Here is a 19830-nt window from a genome sequence, read left to right as displayed (position 1 = left end):
TGCACGGAGTCCCCGAGCACCAGTGTGAGGAGGGCGGACTACTATGATCCTCACTTTTCAGTTAGGGAAACTGAGGCAGGGAGCAGTGACGTGATTCAGCCAGGGTTACCCAGAGCTGGGCATGGACCTGCTGTCCCCCAGGCCTGGGAGTGGCTCACTAGAGCCCGCACGTGGTTCACTCAGCCCAGGCTTGGTTTCGAGGCTACCATGTGCCCCGGCCGCAGGGCCAGTGCAGCACAGCAGTGCTGAGGACAGGACAGGGCTGGAGCCCACCCGGGCAAAGGAGGCCGGGCGGGGGCGTGGCGAAGTCCCCCTCGGCCCCTCTCCTGGTGCCCGGGCCCCAGCTCGCCCCTGGCGCGGCGCTGGACTCCCGCGCGCCTCTCGGGATTCCCTGCGCGCCCGCGAGGCCAGGCCCGGGGGCTCTCTCGGGATGACTAGCCGGGGGCCGCTGCCTCCCGGAGGGAAGCCGAGAGCCCGCCGGCCGCATCGCAGGGTTTCAGCTCTGACCAAGCAGCTGATGTAGAGAAAGAGAGAGGAGGGAAAGTCCTGGCCGCACGGTGCGCCTCCGGCTATAAAAGCCGCTGCCGCCAGCCGGCCCCAGCAGCGCTCCAGCACCACCTCAGCTCGTCCGCATGGCGAAGCGCACCGGCCCCGACTGCCCCCGTGAGTGACCAGCGGCCCGGCCTGGGAGCGCAAGGACCCCGCCAGCAGGGGGCGCACGCCGAGGCCTCGTGCGCTCTGCGCTGCCGAGGGCGCCGGGCCTGGGTCCGGCTCCGGGGCCGGGTGGCGGCGGGGCGGGGCGGCGGGCAGCGCGCGGGGAAGGAGGAGCGGGGGGTGCACGTGCAGCCGTTGTCCCTTTGCCCAGGGGTAGCTGGCTCCCGTGCTAACGCGCGGCCCGTGTCTGTTGCAGGTGGCTGGCTCCTGGTGACTCTCCTCTGCCTCAGCCTGCCAGACTTGGCAGCGGCCTCGCCGCTGCCTTCCTCGTGGCCCAACCTGAGTGACTGCCTCAGCGTTTCTAAGTCCTTGCTCACCGCGGCGAGGGAAGCGCTTCGCCAGCTGCAGGTTTGTCTGCCGTCGCCACGTGCTCCGCGCCTCCCGTCGGGTCTGGTGGCGAGTTAAAAAACGTCCTCGCTCGTTCAGCAAAGCGGCTTGTCTTCAATATTTATAGCTGAATAAACACCCCAGTAAAACAGTACCTGCAAGGGTTAGGTCAGTTCCTGGGACTAGCTCCTGAGGAAGAAGTGGAAGAGGTGTCAAATGTACAAACTAATGGCACCAGGAGTTGGTATGAAATGTTTTTTTTTTCCAGAGGGGAGGCAAATGTAGCTTCTTTGCCGCTGTATCTGAATTTGTTTGGCCAGATTCACAGTTTTGCGCAGAGGAGGAAGAATGGGACTTGTCGGGGTGCACAATCAAAACCTAGATAGAAGGGATAGGAATAGGTGCCGTTCAGGAAATGCAGGTTCTATTGGCAGCTAGATGCGCTCTATGACTTGGGCAAATTGCTCAGGCACCATTTATACTACATATCTAACTGTGCTATTGCACGTTTGTCTGATGTGGCTAGGTTAAGGAGCCCCATCTACACAAGAAATAACAAAGCAGGCTAGAACATGGATTATGTCCCTGACCACGAGTTGGGAGTTTTTGATATGTAGTGCACAGAAGGATCAAGGACTCCTCTTCATGTTGTCTCATTTTTAAAATAGGGAAAGTAATTCATACCTACCTCCTAGGGGTGTTGTGTTTATCAATGTGTGTAAGAGAGTGTTTGAGATATTCAGATGGAAGGAGCAATGGGCGGTTTTATTTCTATGAGAGGAGGCATCCTTTTTCTAAAGCAGCCAGATGGTGCACATTCCCAAACTGTGTGTAGCCTTACATTTCTGGCTTTTCAGAAATGCATGCATATTTGTTTTTCTTTTCTGTTTGCTTCAGCTAATCAAATTTCTGTGTCTCTGTTTTAACCATATTAATCGTTTGGTATTTCCAGAGAACGGTAATAATTTGTCCTTAATTTCCTTACCATTTTTTTCTCGCCTGTTGTTTCATACTTATCTTTCATTTGTGCGTCCAATCCTTTTTATTAATTATTATTGTTGTTCTATCTAATTGTTGCCTGAAATGAAGCTTCATCTGTCATCTTCCACTGGTGCAGGACTTAAATCAACTGGGACAAATTCGGGGGTGATAGATATGGTAGTATAAATTACTTGTTGGTAAGCAGAACACAATACAGGGATTGACTCCAGCCATCCTCCTGCAGTACTTCTTGGTGGTTTCTTTATTTTTTCTTTTCTGTGACAGTTTATTTGGGAATTTCACACAACAGCCTAAGATTCTGGGGTTGTTTTTTTAAAAGAACAGATAGATTCAGGTTAAGGCAAAGAGATGATCTGCATCACATATCCAGTATTGTGCTCAGTAAAAGTTAACCTAAATAGGTACTTTAAGCTTAGTTACAATTAATAAAGAAAATACCTTTCATTTTCTCATGAGAACTTTCTACCCTTAAACTCTTTGTCTTCCAGCTTGAGTGACCCTCTGTCACAAAGTATCTCCCTCTGATCTGTGTCCTGCTAGTGTTTGCTTTTACTTTTTCCTTATCTGTCCTGTTTGAGATATTTTTTCCAACCCCTGTTCAGTTTGGTTAATTCAAATATAGTCGCTAAATCCTGTAAAACTTGCCATCAACTAGGCAATTAGGTAGTGTGTTGGCAGCTGGTTAAAGAATTCAAACAGCCCAGCATGAAAGTATCCTCTCACATTATCTCTTTCTAAGAATTTTATGGGTTCAGGAGGCATCCTTTTCTCTGCCAGGTCTTTTAGTTATATATGTCTCTCTTCTTTTTACCATCTCTCACTGGCACAGTTGAACTGGTAGTAGTGCTAAGGGGAATCTGTTTCTAAAATTTCCTGGCATAGGCATAGCCTTAGGGTGAGAGAGGAGAAGAAGCTAAATAGTTCCATCACCTCAGTGAGACAAAGTGCCACTGATGTTTGGCCACAAGACAATGCCACTTGTCCATTTGAATGTTATTTGTCTTTCTCTTTTTTTAAAAAACAATCATTTTTTAAATTGTAAGTTTGTGGTATATAATGTTCCGCGTGCAGATTCATCCTTTTAGAATGATGTAGAATGTTAACATAATGGAGACAATGTAATCCACTGCAACACATACAAAATATAAATCTATTTACAACCCTTGCTCCCAGTGAAAATGATGGCAAAATTTCCTTTGACATTAGCTTCATAGCTTGGATATTTGCTTGTTGTTAAAGGCATAAAGATATATAAAGAGGATGTTGAAGCACCTTCAGTTGCCATAAATCACCTACTATCCCGTATATTTCTGCTTATAAACATGCCCTGCAGCATTATGTGCAATGATTCAAACAATGTCCCCTTTGTTTACATAGGAGCGTGGCATGCTAGGATTTGAATGTACCCTTGAAGAGGTTGATCTTGAAGATATCACTAAGAATAAAATCAACACAATTAAGGCTTGTATGCCAGAAGAGTCTAAGGTATTGCAATAAATAAAAAATCAAGTTTCATCACCTTTATATGGAACCATCATGTAATTCATCATATTGATACAGAACGATCACATTCATGTCTGGTGTCTTTGATTTTCAGACTGGAAATTGTCCTGCACTGGAAAGAGCTGATTTTAATAAGGTAAATTGCCAGTCTCTCAAAAGAGCAAATCATATGCTTTTTGTTTGTCTGTAAGCATCTAACATCACTCTCCAATATTTCTTAATCCTTGTACCTTCTACAGATTGAGTGCATGCGAGGTATCAATGAAGACCTGAAGGCTTACAAGGCAGAGTTCAAGAATTTCAGTAACCAGGAGATGCTGGCTAGCGTTATTGACAAAATGATACAGGTCTGTTTTCCTTTCAGTTGCCTAAAAGATTACTTTATATGATTTCTACCATAAATGGAGTCCTGTTCTATGTGTTTCTTTCTGTAGTTACCCAAATAATAAGTTACTCTGGAATCTGATCATTTAAAATCTTGATATGATTTTTTTCTTAAAATTGAAGAAAGTTTCTCATCTCTGTATAAATGAGGTCTTACTTTGATACTGTATATTACTGTATTAAAAAAGTGATTCCCTTTCAGTGATGTAGTAAACATACCAGTAGATAATTTTTTGTCTTTTTAATGGTATCCTACTTTGTCTCCCATCCCTACCATGAAATATAGTGTGGGTGAGAGATAAGACTGTATTTTGGTAAATAATTAATATGTATTGATAAGAAACAGGGAACACATGTAACATGGTTCTTAACAAATTCTAATAGCTGGTAGCAATCATGTCCCTACTTTAAAATAATTGCCTTTTTATTAACGTAGTGTATCTAGGTACACTGGAGATTCTAAAGTTGTCAAATGCACTGGATTTAATTATTTGTATACCACAGCTCCCCCTGATTATCCTTTAAAGGCCCAAACCTGTATTCCTTGGCAGGGAAAAACTATTTACATCATTGGGAATGTTTGCTTGCATAAGAAATACAGGTTTGGGCCCTAACTATATGAAAGGTATTATTACTATCATAGTTTACCTTTTCATAAAACATTTTATTTTTAATAGTTTAAATTAAAATAATTAAGCTAATTTTTTGCATATTCAAAGACTGATGTATATTTCTACTCTAAACGTGGTTAAATTGTCTGACCAACCCACTTTTTTTTTTTTTTAAAGGCTGTGAAAATTAACAGTGTGAATGTGGAGCAACCATCTACAAACAGAGGATCAGCCTCTTTCAAAAAGAGAATGAGGTTATGTAGTGTTCTCCATGCTTTCACAATTCGCACTGTGACCATAGACAAGATGCTGAACTACCTGAATTCTTCTGGAAGCTCATCATAGTGCTGAAACCTGGAAGCACTTTCTATAAAACATTGAACTAAAGCTATTTTAAGTATCAGGAAAATATATATTAGGTTCTACTTACTGCAAGACCTCTGTGTGTAGAATTCTCACTGGAGTCATAGAAACTAGTACACACACAGGGCTTCCAGGATTTGGACCTGAATTTAAGAATATAGTAATACTTCTACAAAAACGTTTCTAAGCACAATAATATTCTACAATATTTTTCATGACCCAAGTTGTCTTGAGCAAATTACTATCAGTGTCTTTTAAGCTAAGATGTTAAATTTCTACATTTCTAGAAAAAATAAGCTATATTATATCAACATGTTCTCCAAACACTCAGGTGTAATTTATTTATCTTAAATTATTTATTTAAACATTTGTAAGTTTTTATAAAATTATATAAATTGAAACCTATTTATAACATTCCTGACTTATTTATTATTTATTGTTTAATAAATTTATAATCTCTATAATTAACTTTGGTCTTTTTCTTATTTGTGAATTAAAATTATCTAAAAGGGATACTGTCACATTAGCAATTGTTTTTTAAAATATATTTAAATATTTGCTTGTAAACAGTACATCACTGATAACACCCAAGTACTGGGGAAAAAAATCTAATTTCGTTTTCTCGATGTTGGATGTATGTTCTCAGAAAAGACAATGAAAGCAGGCTATTCTGTCTACTTCATAAATCGTTTCCAGTCACTATAATAGATTCACAGGGTGAAATCCTGGTCTCACTGAAGTCAATGGCAAAAATATTCTGTATAATTTATATTATTCCACCATGATTTCAACAATTTCCATCCCACCATCAACCTCAGCCTAGACCAATCCACACAAGCGGTCCATTTCCTGGACACTACTGTGCTAATAAGCGATGGTCACATAAACACCACCCTATACCGGAAACCTACTGACCGCATACTTACCTACATGCTTCCAGCTTCCACCACACGATCCATTGTCTACAGCCAAGCTCTAAGATACAACCGCATTTGCTCCAATCCCTCAGACAGAAACCAACACCTACAAGATCTCTATCAAGCATTCTTAAAACTACAATACCCACCTGCTGAAGTGAAAAAACAGATTGACAGAGCCAGAAGAGTACCCAGAAGTCACCTACTACAGGATAGGCCCAACAAAGAAAATAACAGAACTCCACTAGCCGTCACCTTCAGCCCCCAACTAAAACCTCTCCAGCGCATCGTCAAAGATTTACAACCTATCCTGAACAATGATCCCTCACTCTCACAGATCTTGGGAGACAGACCAGTCCTCGCTTACAGACAGCCCCCCAACCTGAAGCAAATACTCGCTAGCAACCACACAACAAAAACACTAACCCAGGAACCTATCCTTGCAACAAAGCCCGATGCCAACTCTGCCCACATATTTATTCAAGTGACACCATCATAGGACCTAATCACATTAGCCACGCCATCAGGGGCTCATTCACCGGCACATCTACCAATGTGATATATGCCATCATGTGCCAGCAATGCCCCTCTGCCATGTACATTGGCCAAACCAGACAGTCTCTACGCAAAAGAATAAATGGACACAAATCTGACATCAGGAATCATAACATTCAAAAACTGGTAGGAGAATACTTCAACCCCTCTGGCCATTAAGTAAAAGATTGAAGGGTGGCAATTTTGCAACAGAAAAGCTTCAAAAACAGACTCCAATGACAAACTGCTAAGCCTGAATTAATATGCAAACTAGATACCATTAACTTGGGTTTGAATAGAGACTGGGAGTGGCTGGGTCATTACACATATTGAATCTATTTCCCTATGTTAAGTATCCTCACACTTTCTTGCCAACTGTCTGAATGGGCCATCTTGATTATCACTACAAAAGTTTTTTCTCCTGATAATAGCTCATCTTAACTAATTAGCCTCTCAAAGTTTGTATGGTAACTTCCAACTTATCTGTATGTGTATATATATATATATATATATATATATCTTCTTACTATATGTTCCATTCTATGCATCCGATGAAGTGGGCTGTAGCCCACAAAAGCTTATGCTCCAATAAATTTGTTAGTCTGTAAGGTGCCACAAGTACTCCTGTTCTTTTTATTATATAGTAAATATTTAAGACCAGAAGGGACCATTGTGATGTAGTTTAACCTCCTGCATAATAGAAGAGAGCATAGAATTTAACCTAGTAATCCATGTAATTTGCCAATGGAACTAAAGTGTATTTTTTTTAAAAAGGCATCGGTTTTGATTTAAAGACTCCAAGTGATGGAGAATTGACCACATCTCTGGGTAATCTATTCCAATGGTTCTTTATATTCACTGTTTAAAATGCACATTTGATTTCCTGTTTGAACTTCAGATATTGTCAAGTTCTCAGGCCCTAGTACAGTGCCCCAATGTTTAGGCTGCAAAGGCCACTGGAGAATTTTAATTCATTTTGGGGGCGGGGAGGGGAAGGAACTAAATAATAATAATAATAGAAGCATTTCTGTTGAACTTAGTTATGGTATCAACTTGTTTTCGATTTTAATCAAACCTAAAGCTTGAGTTAATTTTCAGCTGACAATGTTTCATTACAGAAATGCAATCAAGGATTTGCCTCTCTCTCTGAAGAGGTCTAATTCTTGTTCCCTCTGCATCTGAGTCTGGCCATTTACTGCTCTTCCCTGCCAGGGGGAAGGTAGAAGGGGACACACATTGATGCCACAGAAAAGACATTCTTACTGATCTAAGTTTCAGGGAATTGAAGTTGCAGGGAAACTCCTGCTTGGCTCCAGGGTGGAGAATGTTCAATGCAGATGGATTCTTCCAAGAATTTAGCAGCCAAACTCTAAGTCTGTACTGAGCATGTGTGAAATGTGCTATTTCAAATGCTTATAAGTAGGCCAAATTTGAGGTGTTTTTTTTTTCACAGAACTGCAACAGGCCCATTCCTGACACCATGGTGACACCACTTGCCAAATTTCAAGTCCCCACTCCACAGCATGGTGATGCTACAGCTTGTAAATGAAATAGTTATAAGAATTTTTCTAATGTGGGCAAAACAACATATTTTCCCCTACTGTCAGTCTTGGAAAAGGATGAGCCATTTTTGCTGCAACTTTCCAAAAAACGACAAAAAAATTATTCTGACAGACACCTGGCATGACATGTTTCAGCTAAAACAATTACAGTTTGGCAAGATTATGAACATCTGAAAACAGTCTCATAATGGCAAGTGTCAGACAACCTTGGCAATCCTGAGCCCCAATGATGCTCTAACTTGTGCCAGAGCAGAAGCAGAGAATCAGGGATGCGCACCCAGTTCCCTGGCAGTCCTCACACTTTGTGACACCCAGCAGAAGATGGACACGGCATAGAATCTGCCCCAATATTTGTTATGTGTTTCAATCCTAGAGGACTCTTCTTGCTTAGACACCCAAATGATGGGTAAAATAGTCTTTCATCTAAATTTTTTTTAAAAAATGTGTTTGTTTGGACTAGCCCAATCGTTCAGCATTAGTTCAGCAGGGGTTCCAAATCTGATTTTTGTCATGCTGCTATGATGGAAATGAAGGTCCTTTCTATGACTAACTCACTAGTACATAATGTTTACTTACTAATGGTTTTACGTATTCCTTTAGTATCACATGAATATTAAATAGATAAAATATGTTGTATTGTATTTCCAGTGTTTTTCTTCATATGACACTCATAAGTATGCCATCTCTACTCAAAATATGATTACACATACTATGGGTGAGGGGAAAAGCCCATTGTCTTCAATGTGGCCAGGATTTCACCCTGTGTATTGAATACTTAAATACATATTTAATACTATAACGAAGTCTGAAAGGCATGTTATTTAATTAGGCACATTTAGCTACCAGTCTAATTAAAAGCTGATACCAGGTAGTCCCCTCTGAGTGGAATGTAGCCTGCTGTGTTACTGATCTTAAATATGGAGAAAGACAATACCCTTCTTTTAACCACTGAAAGAGATCCCCTAATACCAGAGATGGACAGATTATTCTTTACACCCACCTACAAAAAGCTTCCTCCGACATTCTTCAGTCAGGAACAGAGTTGGCTTCATGACACAGTGTGAAGGAAATTTCTTGATACATTACTACCAGTGCCCCAGTGCTGCCACTATTACAGTCCCCAAAGTTGCAGTGTCTACAGCACTTGCTGCTGGCGCTACGGCATAATTTTGGTGCATAAGGCTCCCAATGACATGGTCATGCTATGGCCGGATATGGTATAAAGATGGGAGGAAGTCAGAGTTTTGTACCGTCACAGTCTCCCTGAGAACTTGATATTTGACATAATAATTCAAAAGCAGATCTGATTTATTTATAACCAGAAATCCAATACCTACTTTCCATTTTTATATCAACATTTTAATATCATTTCATGAAAGAAATTAACTGTTTTTTATAAAATCTTAGAATGCTCAATAAACATTTATAAAATAATAAATATTTTTATAAAAAAATTTCACAAGAAATGTCTGTTACTGTCACAATCTCTCTCATATAAATGAAGGAATCTCCTCTCTGATTCTAATTAGGTAGCACTTGGCCAAACAGGTAAGTCAGTCCCACCAGAGCCACCTTAAATGATCCAGTGTGGTAACATTTGGAGGTTAAATATACACAGATTAGGTTTTTCAAAATAATTTCAGTTAACAGCTGGTTTAAAAAACTTAATTAATAAAAACGTTAAAAAATATGACCATACCTTAGAGCAATTTTGTAACTGCTTTTTCCACAAATTTCTAGGGGTACTTAAATTGTCTCAGCCCTAATTTGCCTCAGAAGAATAAGGAATCCTTCATGTTTGACTCATTTTTTCTTCTTATAGTTTAGGTTCTGATCCTGCAATGAGATGCACACAGTCATACCCCCTGTACACACGCTGTGCTCAATTGTAGGATCGGGGCCTGAACCATCTTTGCAATTAGATGGAGTAGGTCCATATTTTTGAGGGTGTGTTACATTCATCAATAAGGTAGGAAGCACACAATGACCCAAGAAAATAAAGTATAATATTCCCGAAATAAAACAATTTTCTAAAGTGTCTTCCCAAAATGTTATGGCTTTATGTAATCACAGAAAAACAGACAATGAGTGGTAATTTAACACGCTGCAAAAATTAAATATATTAGCTGTGATATCAGTGGCTGCAGAATTTCCTGAAGTGTGTTTTCTGATTGGTCTCATATATGTGGAGGCACAGAGTCAAGGGTGATTTATCACTACATAGCCAGATGAAGACAAGCCCTTAAAAAGCAACTTTGGAACATATAAACAGCAGCTTAACCAACAATAAGGACATGCATTGTCGGGTGAAAATCTGATCATGATGACTCTCCTTCATGTGGGCTCATCAGTGCTCAGCCATTGATCTTGGCTGTAACCAAGAAAACAGAGAAATCTGCCACCAACCAAAAAAGCTCAAAGAAGAGAACCAAAAGTAATGTACATGATTTAAGGAACTCCCATTGACCAGAGAGACAGCAAGGTCTAAAGGTGGGAGGGCTTGAATTCCCCTCATGTATATCTCTCCTCACTCATTCCACTGGAGGGAACAGGGTTTCCCCACACACACAGAAGAGGCTACAGGACTAGTCTTTGAGCCCCATGTATTTCAAAGAGGTCCAGAGGAGGGTGACCACTGCCACAGAGTTGCTGAACTCCATTCATGCATGGCATGATTAACACTGTGGCTCCTGTCTGTGCATGGATATTGGGGGCATAACCTCTATTGATCATGTCTATTCTATACGAATATTCAGTGCATCCTGACTAGACTTTGACTGCTGTGTCCTAGTATTCATTGGATTAGGTATAAAACCTGGGCTGATTCTACACGATTGATGGTTTCAAAGTCCTGGTCTAGAATGTGGAGGGGATATTCCAGGACTTTACAGAAAGTTCTTCAGAAACTGGAACAAGGCATACAGTAAATTAACACACCTAACACAAAAAAAGGCTATGGGCAAGATCCAGAAAAACTCATAGTTAGTGGACATAGCACTATAGAGATACATATTTTCAGAAGGCTGAGAACAGATTTATAAGATCAGCATGAATAAAAGACCCCTAAACAGAAGAATGTATATAAGCATAAGTGGGATTTCATCTAACAGTGAACTGGTAGAGGGCTGAAAAGATGAACGCTGATATAAGATCAATTGTGATATAATTTAAATTATATTTTATTTGTGGAATAAAATATTAAAAACTCAAAATTCCAATGCAGATATAGGTATTTCTCAGTTTTTATTCCTATTTTAAAAAGCACACATAACCAGTACACATTCAAAGGCAGACAATACAGAGATATCCACAGGAGCCCTTAAAACTAGACCACAATCTTGCCTGCAAGGAAGCATTTCTGTATTATAGATAACAGTATTTTAAAAACTTAAGAACCTATAAATGTGTTTCCTGTTTGCTGAGTTATCTATTGGCCTTTTGCTTTTCTGCATCCTTTAGTAAATTTTCTATATCTAGCCTACACACCTGTCATTTTAACATTCATTTTAAGTTAAAAACAGTAAAAAAAAAATACATTTAATTTTACACTGATTATAATACAACAAAAATCTATACAACATACAAACTCAGCTTATAAGAAATGTGTGAACATCTAGACATGTGGAGCCAACACGGCCCTGACAGAGAAAAGTTAAAGCTGCCTTTAGTACATATTGGTGCTACACTGAAACTAATGTTTCACCTTTGAATAAACATAAGACCAGCCTAGCAAAGAGGCGGTATACAGAAACACACAAAATGATCATGTAATTGCATTACCATGAAGGGTTTATGCACCATGTACATGGCAACCCATCCTGAGCCTCTGAATGTATGTATAGAGAAATGTTTTGTACCCAGTGAAATTGGCACTATTGTTTTATAGGTGATGATGAGAGGTACATTAATGAGCCCCCCAAGCCATTTTCTAATCTCTGTGGAAATCACCCATGGAACTGGATAAAAATGCTTAATATTGTCAAATAGTTGGAAAGGGTGAGCTGTTTTCAAGGGTGGGTTAAGAAAGCTCTGCAATTCACATGAGTTGCTCAGCACCTAGCAGGAATGGTTCAAAGGAGCCTTGAAGTCAGTGGGAGATTCAAATTGCATTAGGATTGCTGCTTCAGTGTCAACTATATTGTTAATTGACTGGTATCGAAACATTTGAACAATTACTCCTGAAAATGTTAAATTCATTTACATTGGTGCAAAATTCAATTTACACTCTTTCCCAAAATAATGTTTTGTCTAAACTTTTCCAAAGATTGTTTATGGCTTGTGTCTTCATAACTGGTCTCCTGAGTTCTAAACTGTAGAGAGAGTCCACAATTAAATCACATTTAAACAGTATGAAAAGTTTAAACCATTATGCAGCTGAATGTCCCTGAGAGTTCTCCTTTTAGCTGTTTCTCCATGAACTCATGTCTGCTTCAAAAAACCTGAAGAAATGAATACACATATGTATATATTAGTTGGCCTCTAGGTGCTACTGCAATAGAATTGTTAAATAGTAATAATAATAATAATAATAATAGTAATAAATGTACATAAAAATCTTATGACACTGTACAGATATAATTTTAAGCTAATTTTCCCTTTCAGAAAGACTTTCCCTGGATCAGTTTAGGCCCCAATTCTCCAAACAGCCCTGCACATGCTTGACTTTACAAACATGAGTAGTCCCACTGAAATCAAAGTGCATAAAGTTAAGTACATACAGAAGTGTTTGCACGATCAAGGCTGCAATAAGCTTGGGTAAAGGTGCACCTTCAATGTTACTAAAATATCTAGGAACAAAGCTACAGACATTTCTGCAATGAGCTCCATAATAAAAATAAGATTTTGCTTGGGTTTATAAGGGTGGTTGATTTTAACTGATATGAAGCTATAACAACTGTTCTAAGTATTAGTCACTCCAAAATATTTTTTCAAAAAGCAAGTATAAACTACTATAATTATAAAGTAGAATGAAAAACACTTGAATCAACATTAAGGGGCAAAACTTCATGTTTTATTTACACAATAAAAATATATATTAGGATGTCTAGTGAATTCTCTGATACTGAAACCAGAAGCATGTCTGAAACACAATCACATAATGAAGTATAAAGAAAAGTTGAAGTGTACCTTCCAGTATCTGTATTATTTCATATGACACATGATCCTTGAGACTGTCATACAAATTTTGCGCAGTTCCATTACTCTTTTCACCTTTCCTCCACTTCTCCAACATCAGGAATTTATGAACATTAACCTCTTCTTCTTTTGCCTGAATCTGCTGAATATCTTTCATTTCTAACTTAAGACATTCAATGGCAATTTCTTTCCAGTCTTTACCCATCTTCTTTGCAAGAGTCATCAGTTGCTGATCAGTTAACGTAGTTTTAGCTTTAGTTCCATCTAAAAAACAAACAGGATACAAATCAGCTGCAACAAGGAGACATACGACGAAGGTGATCATATTAGTCAGTGAGCTGAAGCTGCATTTTCACTTCATTTATTGATGCTGCTATAATGCTGACTAATGAAAACTGTACTGACTTACTAGCTTACCAGGCAGTACAGGAACTGACAAGACAAGCAAAGTAAGCATCAGGAGTGATGAAAAGTCGCCTGAAGAAGAAGTGCAAAATGTCCTAGGTCGCAAAAATATCTTAAAAAATTTAGTTTTTGTGCCCAGGACTTGAAAATTTTTTCTGATCGTGAACAGCTACTTGTCTAGTGGAAAAAATCCACAAGTCTGAAACATCTAGGTATGCTATTATACAGAATACCCAGATACTTCAGATGCATATGCAGCATTAAGCTGAAAGCCAAGTTCCTTCAATCACCTGAAAAATGCAGGTATCTAACATAACAGTCTATCTTAAAGTGTGCTACTCCTTACAGATAACGATGATTATTATACCTTTCTAATAATTACTTTGTTAAGAAGTCACAACCTGCATGATTATATCTATCTAGTCAGAACCTCAATGGTCTAATCAGATTTTTCTTTCAATGGATCATTTTATTAAATACTGTAAATGAAGTTTTTAAATGATTAAATAGCGCCCTCTAGTGGCTAAAAGCCACCACAGAGAACTACAGAGAGAGCCTATCATTGACATGCAAATGAAACACTAACCCAGGAACCTATCCTTGCAACAAAGCCCATTGCCAACTCTGTCCACATATCTATTCAAGGGACACCATCATAGGACCTAATCACATCAGCCACACCATCAGAGGCTCGTTCCCCTGCACATCTACCAGTGTGATATGTGCCATCATGTGCCAGCAATGCCCCTCTGCCATGTACATTGGCCAAACCGGACAATCTCTACGCAAAAGAATAAATGGACATAAATCAGACGTCAAGAATTATAACATTCAAAAACCAGTCAGAGAACACTTCAACCTCCCTGGTCACTCAATTTCAGGCCTAAAAGTCGCAATTCTCCAACTAAAAAACTTCAGAAACAGACTCCAACGAGAAACTGCAGAACTGGAATTAATTTGCAAACTGGACACCATTAAATTAGGCTTGAATAAAGACTGGGAGTGGATGGGTCATTACACAAAGTAAAAACTATTTCTCCATGCTAATTTTTCCCCTACTGTTACTCACACCTTCTTGCCAACTGTTTGAAATGGGCCATCCTGATTATCACTAAAAAAGGTTTTTTTCCTCCTGCTGATAATAGCCCACCTTAATTGATTAGTCTCGTTACAGTTGGTATGGCCACACTCATTTTTTCATGTTCTCTGTGTGTATATATCTTCCTACTGTATTGTCCACTGCATGCATCTGATAAAGTGGGTTTTAGCCCACGAAAGCTTATACCCAAATAAATTTGTTAGTCTCTAAGGTGCCACAAGCACTCCTCGTTTTTTTTGCTGATTCTTTCTGCATTTCTTGAATATCACCTTATTCAGACATTATCATTATTTTCTTTGGATGAGCTGACCATGCAAAAATAGGTACTGGAAGCAAAAGATGTATCCCTTTCCTGGACAGAATTCAAACACTGTAAAGCAGGGGTTAAAAATGTAATGTAAAGCTCTGACTTAAAACTTTATATACATGAAATTGTAAACAGAAACTGGATCCAAATGTACAATTTTGAATATTGTAATGTCTACTGTAATATGATACTCCTCTGTACGACATTTTGGTGATTAACCCCAGCATGTCTATAATTTCTCAGAGTAACCATTAGGAAAGCCAGCAAGGCTGAACTTTTAGCAATATGTTTGGAAGAAAAATAAAGCTAAGGTTCTTAGAGGCATCTAGAATTATCCGTGCAACCTGTTATCTGTTAGCATATCCAGTAGCAGCAGGTGCATCTGATATTGGAACGTATTGAATTAAGGCCCTAATTCAGCAAAGTACATAAGCATGTGCTTGAGTCCCATTGACTTCTCAATGAGAGCTACTGGGTGCTGAGCACTTCTGAAAAATCAGGCTATTACTTTCAGAATGGGAGCTGAACTTTGAGAAAATCCGGTCCCAGTTGTTGGGTGGAGAATTCTTCTGGAAAAAAAATCCAGCACTATAGCAAAAATTCTTCAAAAGCAGCTCTTTTGTCTTGATGTATGCACTCACCTAATTTATAGCATCAACCTGTGGTCATACAAGCAAACATTTGTTCCTACAAATGAGGTATATTGATGCCTTCTGCATCCACAAATGCGGGTTTCTGTCCCCATAAATTCTGTGGTCAGATTTGTGGAGGCCAATTTAACATTTAGCCCTAATAAATAAATAAATAGTATAAAATGAACCATAAACAAATATTTTTGAATCACACAAAAATTCTCTACCTGAAATATCTCTACCCTTTAGCCTTTTATTATAAAATTCTTCGTCAGAAAGGCTGTTGCTTGATTTCCGTCTTCTGTTTCCTAAGGAGTAGATGACAACTGATTTTATTTTTTTGTTTCATATATTCTTTTCCTGTGCTTAATCAGCAGGTACTGAAGCAGAGTGGCCTCTCTCCAGTGCAGAGGGGGTTTACTTCCCTTGGGAGGCACAGCTAGGGTTGCCAAGTTTGGTTGGACATATTCCTGGAGGTTTCATCACATGAAATAATCTTTCATTTGCTAGGCGCAGCTAACCCTGTCCCACCCTCCCCAGGAAGTGCAGGGGCAGGGCAGGAAGTATAAGAGTAGGGCCCTGCAGCTCAGTTCGGCTGGACCAGAGAACAAGGCAGACAGCTCTCTCAGAGAGCTGAGCCCTCAGTGAGGTCCATGACCAGTTGCGGCAAAGACCAGCAACCTATTGCCCAGAAGACAGAAGACACTGGGGAGAGACTGGAGCAAGGGCCACCCAACTGCAAGCCTGTGAGCCACAGCTGGGCTGCAACGGAGTGACACCCGCAGGAACTGGTAGGAAGTTGCCCAGCGAAACCAGACATTGGTCCAGTTGGGCTGCTGGGCTGCAAAGCAGCAACCGCCCGCTTCCCTGCTGAGCCCCTGGTGGGATTGTCTTCCACTGCTAGGCTCCTGGGCTGACACCCGGTGGATCAGGATGGGCATGGGTCCCCTTTCCCCACCCCACACTCAGGAGCTGGCCGGGCATGAAACCTTAGGCCTGAGCCAGTAACTGTTGCTCTGTTTGCACCCACCAGGCAGAGGGGAAGTCGTCGCCTATGGGCGCAGGTGATGACCCAGCACCTCCCCCCCTCCCCTGCCCACAGTAACCAGACTTTGGGTGTCTAGTCAGTACATTTGACCGGACATTGTCAGGTCTCTTTTTCTACCAGACTTTCTGGTTGAAAACTGGACACCTGGCAACCCTAACTCCGCAGGGCTGGAGTCACAGACTGTTGTTATGCACCCCAACCAGGGACTGGGGACCCCTGCTAATGGGCAGTGTGCTGCGCCCCCCGGTAGAGATGGGAAGTGCTAATAGGGCAGTTACATGGCTGCAAGTCAGGCCATCCTGACAAACATCCAGCCAACCTACCGACACCCCAACGCTGCTGGAAGGGGGTGCACTAACCCCAAGAGGGAGGAACCTTACACAGCACAACCAAGTTGTAAAGAATAGAAATAATGTAGTACCCACTTTTCTTTTAAATAACTTACTGACTGTGTTTCTTTGCTGCTCATTCTTGTTCTGGTCATGTAGTATCCAGTCACCTGTTAAAATATAAATGTTTTCTGGAGTAAATGAAAGGCACTACAATAATTCTCACTGCTAATCCACAAATCCAATAATTCTCACACAGAAAAATTATTAGTCTCTTCCACTGCTCAGCAAAGATTTAACAGTAGGGTACTGTAATGAGATCACTTTGCTATGATTTTGTTACTTTTATCAAATATTTCACAGCATGTATAATATGATGTATTATCTTTAATAATTAGAACTCAACCACCCTTTCTAAAATAAATTAAAACAGTCTACTCTGCAATGTGAAATTCTTTCAATTTTTACTGTTTGGTCAGTTGATAAACAGCCTGATCCAAACCCATGGAAGTTAAGATTTAACCCTTGGCTAATTCTGACCATCTTCTAATGGGTTCTCAGTCATTAGTGTAAATAAGCAAGGTTCTACTACAGTGTTATGTCATTCTAAATCAGCACAACATGATATTTACATAACATTCATGAACCAAATCTTTTTTGAAACACAGTTCCCAAATATCCTAATATCTATTCCTTTCTGTATTTATTTCATTACCAAGATTCATTCACATCCCTACAGACTTTCATAATGAATAGCAGCTTGTTAGAAAATCTATCTACTTGGGTAAAACAGGAAACAAACATTTTGGAAAATAACAAAGTACAATATTACTATCATTATCGTTATATCACTAGATCTAAAGTCATAAAACTCTGTATTGTATAAATATTTATTTTACATTGATTGTTGGGCATCTTTCAGTCTTGGTTATCTGAAAATTTGGGTAATATTAGCTATACAAATAAACAAACAAATAAATAAATATTTCGCATGGTAAAGTTTCACCATGTACCATAAATTAAATCAGAGTACTCAATGCTCTACTTCTACTGTTTTAGGTAAATTCATATTTATATTATGCTCATGTAAATATATATTCAGGCCTTTGCTCTTTTTCAAATGTATATTATACATATATTATTAACCAAAATGGAAAATATATTTTGCCATTCTCATTTCTGAGACTGTAATGATGTTATGCTCTCATAACTGCACTTCTGCTGCAGTACATGTGTAAACCCACAAAATAAAAGTTATAAAATGTTGAGATATTTTATATTATATATAATATTTAAATTAAAATAAATTACATTACATTTTCCAATATTCCCTGCCTCTGTCCTAGCCACAAGAATCACAGCTGCCTTTTCCTAGTGTTTTGGCACTTTCAGCTCCAGATCTGGTGACCTCAATGGAAACAGAATTTGACCCAAACTTGCACACGTTTTCAACAGAAACAAACTATAGCTCAGTCAAACACAAAAAATACTCACATTCTCTTAGTTTTGCTTTCCAGACAATTTCTTCAGACTCGAGTTCAATCAAAGATAATGTAAACTCCATAGGTTGCTCCAAGTAGACTTCAATATAACTTTTTAATTTTAAGAGAGAGCCATCAACAAATTGAATTTCCTAAAAATGTAAATCAGTTTTTTAAAAAAGCTAAAACATTTACTGTAAGCATTAAAATAGCTTAAACATAAAAAGGCAGCTTTCGGAAAAGCTGTGGCATAGATCTGGAGTGTAATCCTGGCAGCAATGAAGCCAACAGGAAGTTTGCCAGTGATTTCATGTGGGGCCCGGATTCACCCCTATAGTTTTAGAGTTTCTAAGGGTATAGCTTTCCTGTAATGATAACAAACAAATGTGCTGGAATTCATTTACAGTGATGCATGCCCTGAATTTATGAGGAGTATAAATGATAAAACCTGTATTTTTCACAAAATGTTTGCAGCTGAGCTGTGATATGCACATTGACAGTCCAATTATGTATTCATATAGAACATACCTCAGGAGTTATTTCAGCTTCTGACTCACTAATTAATCTGTATCTCTTTCCATTTTGTAGTCGTTTTTGACAAACCGGGGGCTTGTCAATTTTGATGAATTTCTTATCAGAATGTTTTACTGCTTTCGAGATATCCTAAAATTTAAAAATACATTTACTTGATACTCATCCTGGTCTACAAATTAAAGAATTTCATAAACAATGATGTGCTTCTAAACTTCCTTGTGGTTTTCTATATCCCCAGTTTTATTAATGGATGGTGATGCTTTTCCTTGGAAAGTAAATGGTCAAATCAAACATTTACAGATCATGGGATATATTCTCACTCACAGCTGGACAGGTTTATGTGCCCAAGGCACCCAGATCCCTCTCCAATCAGATACTGATGGAGCCTTCACCCTGTGCAGATCAGTAAGCCACTGCATTCGGATGATATCCCATTATGCAAATAATGAATGTGATTGTCTATAGGGCTTTTTTTAAAGTGCTACTCACAACTTTCATTTCTGCTCATTACTAATAATCCTTTTTACCACATATGTGCCTTTCCACACAACAAGCCTTACAAAAAGCAATATACAAATTTACAAAAGCATTCATTAGCAAGAAACCACCAGAGAAACATTCTTCTACCTTCTCTAGTTTCATTGAACCCTATCCTCTGAGGTGCTGACCACTTTCCACTGCCCATGAGAAAACTTCAAAGGGGAAATGAGGGTGCACAATTCTTTGCAGGACTGGGTTCTAACTGCCGACATGTTGACTTCATATTTAGCCTCCTCTGAATAAAGCAAGGAGCAGACCTATTGTTAGCCCCCTGCAAACAGCATCACAATGCCGACTGGATCAGAGTGAGTCCTGCCAAGTGTCTATTCTTCAGTAACTTTCAAATATCATTCTCTCACTGTTATGTTACATGGGGCAGCTTAAAGGTCAATTCTGTCACAA

At 39.4% G+C, this 19830-nt stretch overlaps 2 protein-coding genes across 17 annotated transcripts in view; one reads left to right on the top strand and one right to left on the bottom strand.

Annotated features, from left to right (window-relative positions):
• The first annotated feature begins 632 nt into the window (after positions 1-632).
• On the top strand, positions 633-4886 carry IL12A (interleukin 12A). The gene is made up of 6 exons (XM_074962935.1): positions 633-663; positions 911-1062; positions 3421-3528; positions 3641-3682; positions 3786-3893; positions 4719-4886. The coding sequence occupies exons 1-6, from the start codon at positions 633-635 to the stop codon at positions 4884-4886; spliced, it is 609 nt and encodes a 202-aa protein (XP_074819036.1).
• Positions 4887-11151: 6265 nt separating this feature from the next.
• LOC141993879 (caspase recruitment domain-containing protein 8-like) overlaps positions 11152-19830 on the bottom strand; it is a 38143-nt gene continuing 29464 nt past the window's right edge. For all 16 annotated transcript variants that reach the window (XM_074963669.1, XM_074963672.1, XM_074963676.1 and 13 more), the window contains 6 exons: positions 18883-19017; positions 18368-18506; positions 16990-17043; positions 15724-15804; positions 13045-13317; positions 11152-12356 (listed from right to left, as the gene is read on the bottom strand). In XM_074963669.1, the coding sequence (XP_074819770.1) occupies positions 12337-12356; positions 13045-13317; positions 15724-15804; positions 16990-17043; positions 18368-18506; positions 18883-19017 (702 nt within the window). In that variant the 3' untranslated portion in view covers positions 11152-12336. The remainder of the gene's footprint in view (positions 12357-13044; positions 13318-15723; positions 15805-16989; positions 17044-18367; positions 18507-18882; positions 19018-19830) is intronic.

This window comes from Natator depressus, chromosome 9 (assembly GCF_965152275.1).
Source record: "Natator depressus isolate rNatDep1 chromosome 9, rNatDep2.hap1, whole genome shotgun sequence".
Classification (NCBI taxonomy): domain Eukaryota; kingdom Metazoa; phylum Chordata; order Testudines; family Cheloniidae; genus Natator; species Natator depressus.
Note: the sequence above shows the minus strand (reverse complement) of the source record. Positions and strands in the feature narration are given on the sequence as shown.